We start from the raw sequence: 5252 nt of genomic DNA on the forward strand, positions 1-5252 counted from the left end.
TTGCGGCATCAAAAAGCGCCGCCAAGTCGCTGTCGTTCAGCTGTGCAATCTTGAATTCACGAGCATCGAGGAACCTTGGAGGGGTAACAGCTATATATTTATCCAAGATCTCACTCTCGAAATCAGTACTTTCCAGAGGCAACCGTAACAAACATTCAGCATCACCGTGCTTATGACCACTATTAAAAGACACAGTAAAATTGAATTCTTGCAGGCGCAAAGCCCAGCGCGCAAGGCGTCCACTTGGGTCACGGAGGTTTACAAGCCAACGTAAGGAATGATAGTTCATCACAATTTTAAATGCACATTCATAAAGATATGACCGAAACCGTTGCTCACCGAAAACAACAGCTAAGCATTCCTGTTCAGTTACGGTGTAATTGCGCTCAGCCTTGCTTAAAAAAACAGCTTCCACATGCAACGACATGTTCATTGCCATTGTGGCGCTGTGTGAGGACTGCTCCAACTCCGACTGCGCTGGCATCAATGTGACGTTCTGTTGGAGCTGATGGGCACAAGTGGCGTGGTACAGGTCCTGATGTCTAAATAAATTTTAACTGACGAAAGGCGGAGTCACAATCAATAGTCCACTTGAAAGGCACATCTTTTAGCAGAAAACAAGTAAGTGGATATGGTAGGTCAGCAAACTTCGGAACAAAACACCGGAAGTAGGAGCAAAGCCCTAAAAACTCCTAAGCTGTTTTAACGATTTCGGTGGTTTACAACACGTGACAGCTTCAATTTTTTTCAGATCAGGCCTGACCCCATCCTTGTCTACGAGATGTCCATTTACTACTGTCTGGCGTTCTCTAAAACAGCATTTCCTTGGAAACAAATTATGAGTTCATGCCAGCACCCCGTACCACGTATTCTAATGAACTCCTTTAATTACACAGGACAGAGTTTCACGTGATGGCACCGGGTAGACACGAAAAAGTAGTGATTACATTTACGATAAAAATTAGTCGTAGTGAAACAGACAATGTTCATTTCATTTGCAATGTTTATTGCTCTTTCTCCAGGCTGCTCTACTACTCCCCATGGTCGCCTTTGTGGGCGCAGGGAATGTGTTCGGCGGCGGTGGACGATATGGATTCCAAGGCGCAGGTTTCCAGGGCCCTATCTTTGCGGCGGCAGCTACTCCTGGCTTCTCCACTGCTGGACCATCTTTCGTGCGCAAACCCTAGCAGAAATATGGTTCTGGTGCTCTTTTGACCAGACTGTTGTCAAGCTTGCTCCCATCACATGCAGCGTAGGATATTGTCCGAGTTTAAGGGCAGAACGAAATTTGTGTAATTTTAGCACACGCTTCCTCACGCACACAGTATGATTTACGCAGCCGATACGGTACCGATGAAATAGGAAGCCCATGTGCTATTGTCCAATTCCAGCGACCACGAATGTAAAATGCTTTTTCTGCTCTCATAGGAAAATTATTCTCAGAATGGCAGCGGTGGCTACATTTCAGGTTGATAAGTCCCCAAGTGAAATAGCAAATGATTCAAAAATTTATCACTCAATCCCCAAAACTCTAGCCGTCTATAATAACTGTTCTAACCTGGCAGAACGTTCCTACTCTGTTACCGGAAGAGAATATTCTGAATTTAAGACTTAACTATGCATGAATGCGGTAATCCGCAAAACTAGATCTTCATCCATGCAAATACCACAATAACGTCTCAAAATGACTTGTTGTAGTGGAGGGTTCCGGAAATTTCGACCGCCTGGGCTTTCTTAACGTACACTGACATCGCACAGCACACGGGCGCCTTGTCTTTCGATACCATCGAAAAACAATCGCCACGGTCGCGATTCGATCCCGCATCGTTGGACGTAGCAGTGAAGCTCCCTAACCACCGCACAACTATGGCGGGTATTTGTAGTTCTCTTAGTCAAGTGAAACTGATGGCAATGGAAGTAGCTAGTAAGCCACTATGAACATTAAAGCAATAGGTTTTTCACACGTTCGTTTCATTTCGTTTCGAGAATACATTTCGACATTTCATCCGCTTGTTTGTTGAAGATAACCCTCTTGCTCATCCAAGTGAAAAGCAGTTATAAATTGGTGCATTTTGCGCACACTACTACCGTGAAACTAGAGCACAGTTATGAGAATACTGCACACTTTCGTTTGCTCTTTTTCAGAAAAAAAAAGCGTCTTAAGTAAATGAAGCGCTGGCCAACTGCCGACGCAGGTTCGACGTACTTGTAATTGTACTGATGGGACGTCCCCAAAGGAAACAAATTTGTTATACCACTGTTTGTCTGAAATTATTAATTAATTTATAGAATAGCCGCCAAATTCAGGTTTCGGCTCGATTTACACAGCAGTGATCGGTTAACGAACCTATAGATGTGCAATGTTCTCCAGTGATGTTTCGTCTGTTAGACTCACTTTATATGGGCGCTCCACACAGCTTGTGTTGTACAACTTATGGACCTTCTTGTCGCAACCGATGGCACGACCAGCTAACTAGATGGACAGGGCGTTTGATTTCTGAGCATGGAGGCACGGGTTCAATTCCGGCCACGGCAGTAGCATTCAATTCGACTCGAAACGCAAGGCATCCTAGTACGGCGTGAAGGCATTGCACGTAAAAAAAGCATGTAGTCGATAAAACTGATGAAACATCCAGTGTGACGTTTTTCATATCATATAAAGTTCGAAACGTTAGCTCCCATGCCCAACAACACTACAACACATACAAAATCAAGCCATACGCATCGTTACTTCCGATAGCTATTTGTGCAGTGGTGCGTCGTTACTGCAAGCTCATAACTTCCTTGGAGTCTTATTTATGTTTCATTATTCTATTGGCATCTTTATATTTAGGTTCATGAATGGATCGCTTCCCATTTCAAAAATTGGAGGCTTATCAAGGTTAAGCCCAGTGGATGCGAAGCATGTTAAGCAGCTGCCTCAGTGTGGATGGGGTTAAGTAACGGAGACGTGGTTTTAGGTTAATCGTCGTACTTTATTCTTTGCAGCCCCACAAACACACTCTTATGGTCCGTAAATGCATGACTCTTGGTTTGCACGTCAATTATTCTGTATTGTCTTTGAGCATTTCTACACAACACAAAGTCTAAACTGTTTCCCCATCTTGACCGCATACACGCCCGGCGCAAAGACGCTGGCGCGGTTGCGGGCACAGAGACTGACACTACGGCGGACGCGCGCCGCTTCATCCCTGGCGTGACGTCACATATCACGTGATGCAGCGATGGTGGCGCCGCCGCCGCGTCGCGCGCGACGGCGCGAACCGTAGCGTGCAGGCCTCCGCCGGGCGACGTCCGACGGCGCGATATGAGGCCCCATCTGCAGCAGTTGTGACGTTATCACGTGACGTCATATCATGTGATCTCACTTCAAAGTTAATGGTGGCCACCGCCGGAAGGCGATCGACGGCGCGATATGAGGCCCCATCTGCAGCCGGTGTGACGTCATCACGTGACGTCATGTCACGTGACCCCACTTCAGGGTCAATGGTGGCCACCGCCGGGCGTCGCGCGAAGGCCCGAAACCTACGTTAATATGCTTCGCATAATAATTAACACTCCCCACTTCCCGCGACCTAGTTTCACAGTTAATTTCTCTGCTTCATTTTTGTGGAATTCATTACCATTCAGAATAAAGCAATCGTCTAACATTCATGCATTTAAGCGTAGTTTTTGTACTTTTGTGCTATCGCGCTAAATATAATTTTTTTCATTGTTAAGAAATACTTATCCCACAATAATTGTTTTCCTCTGCTTTACATTTATAAAACATGTTCCCAATTTATGTCCTGTTTATATTTACGCCATCCTGTCTTTCTGCGTGCTATACAATTATATTACATATCACTTGCAGTTTTCACCCGCTGGGTTTTGTACTTAATTTTTGCTTGGCATGATTGTAATAGGAGGTCCCCTGTGCAGCCATTGGCTTTGAGACCTCCTCCTGTATTTACCAAAATCTTAGTTTTCAATTATTGCGTGGAATACATTATGATTGTAAAAATGAAAACTACTATACAGTATCTGACGATTGCATGATCTCAGTGTTCACAACAGACTACATTCAGTGTTGTCGCATAATACTATAGGGAAGCCTCCCTTGTCGTTTCTCCAGCCTCCCCAACCATACAGTTTCGGATACGACACCACTGACGAGTTCGGGACCCGTCTGTACCAAAAGGAGCAGGGAGACGCCAGCAACGCCAAAACCGGCACGTACGGCTACCGGGACGCAAACGGCCTTTACCGCACCGTGAGCTACGTGGCCGACGCCGGAGGCTTCCGTGCCACGGTGGACACCAACGAGCCGGGAACTGCACCCGGTGCCAGCGCCGACGCCGTCTTCAACGCCAGACCAGTCGCGGCTCCAGCCGTGTCCCCGGGTGCGGGCAGATACGCAGCCGGTCGCTTGGCGGGAGCCGGACCGTGGGCTTCCGCTTCTGCAGCCATTGCACGCGGATTCGGAGCCGCTGATCCTTGGGCAGGATAGTGTGTCTTCATGCGGTTCTTACCTCACGTGTGAAAATGCTTCCCGAAAACAGTATTGAACAGCATACCGCGAAAAAAAAAAAAACGATGGCTTTGCGATAATAAAATCGTTTGTTTCGTTCACTGTGCAAACATTATCATACAACTTATCGAAAACATACACAGAGTGAAGTAGCGTGTTATGCTATAAATTCATGTTGCCTCTCTTTGCATCTTTCGAGAATCTGTCGAATGTTGCACACTGGGGTGGAGTTCCGGCTTATTCGTGTGTACCGAACTGTGAGTGAACAGAACAGAGTAGTAACAGGAGAAATCGATTACAGGTTTCTGAACGTTGTACGTGACGGCAGCAACGGAAACAGGACGTTGATTCATTTTCACTTCCGTGCCACAGAAATGATTCATGGTGTCTGAGTAAGAGATGAGAAACCACCTAATTGAAGGCATTTGATCACTGTGTGGTGAACTATATGAATATTTCCCCACAAAATAAAATAAGTGGCGTTTGTTACCATGAATGGTGTGTAAAGTTTGCGAACGAATTTTATGAGCAAATTAAAATATTGATTTTAATTTTAGTACCGAGAAGCCAAAGAGAATGTTGCATTAATGAAAGCCATGTCATCACGAGTCCCTTCATTTATGTACAGTTCTTTGTTGATTGCCTAAGGAGAATATTGTCACTGTGTTGGTGACTGGGGGAGGAGGAGGAAGATGAGAAGGAAAGGCAGGGAGGTTAACCCGTAAAAGCAACCGGTTTGCTA

At 45.8% G+C, this 5252-nt stretch overlaps 1 protein-coding gene across 1 annotated transcript; it reads left to right on the top strand.

Annotated features, from left to right (window-relative positions):
* The first annotated feature begins 425 nt into the window (after positions 1-425).
* On the top strand, positions 426-4489 carry LOC146200893 (uncharacterized). Its single transcript, XM_084592466.1, has 3 exons — positions 426-488; positions 1023-1172; positions 4115-4489. The coding sequence occupies exons 1-3, from the start codon at positions 426-428 to the stop codon at positions 4487-4489; spliced, it is 588 nt and encodes a 195-aa protein (XP_084448592.1).
* The last annotated feature ends 763 nt before the right edge of the window (positions 4490-5252 follow it).

Source organism: Amblyomma maculatum, chromosome 2 (genome assembly GCF_055883805.1).
Source record: "Amblyomma maculatum isolate TAMU_Amacu chromosome 2, ASM5588380v1, whole genome shotgun sequence".
NCBI classification, from domain to species: Eukaryota; Metazoa; Arthropoda; class Arachnida; order Ixodida; family Ixodidae; genus Amblyomma; species Amblyomma maculatum.

What these genes read in the sequence shown, in the direction of transcription:
- LOC146200893 (XM_084592466.1), top strand. Translation starts at nt 426, where the DNA reads ATGTTCATTGCCATTGTGGCGCTGTGTGAGGACTGCTCCAACTCCGAC. An exon ending in CCGACTGCGCTGGCATCAAT is followed by an intron (nt 489 to 1,022) that starts GTGACGTTCTGT and finishes CTCTTTCTCCAG; the next exon opens with GCTGCTCTACTACTCCCCAT. An exon ending in CCACTGCTGGACCATCTTTC is followed by an intron (nt 1,173 to 4,114) that starts GTGCGCAAACCC and finishes TCGTTTCTCCAG; the next exon opens with CCTCCCCAACCATACAGTTT.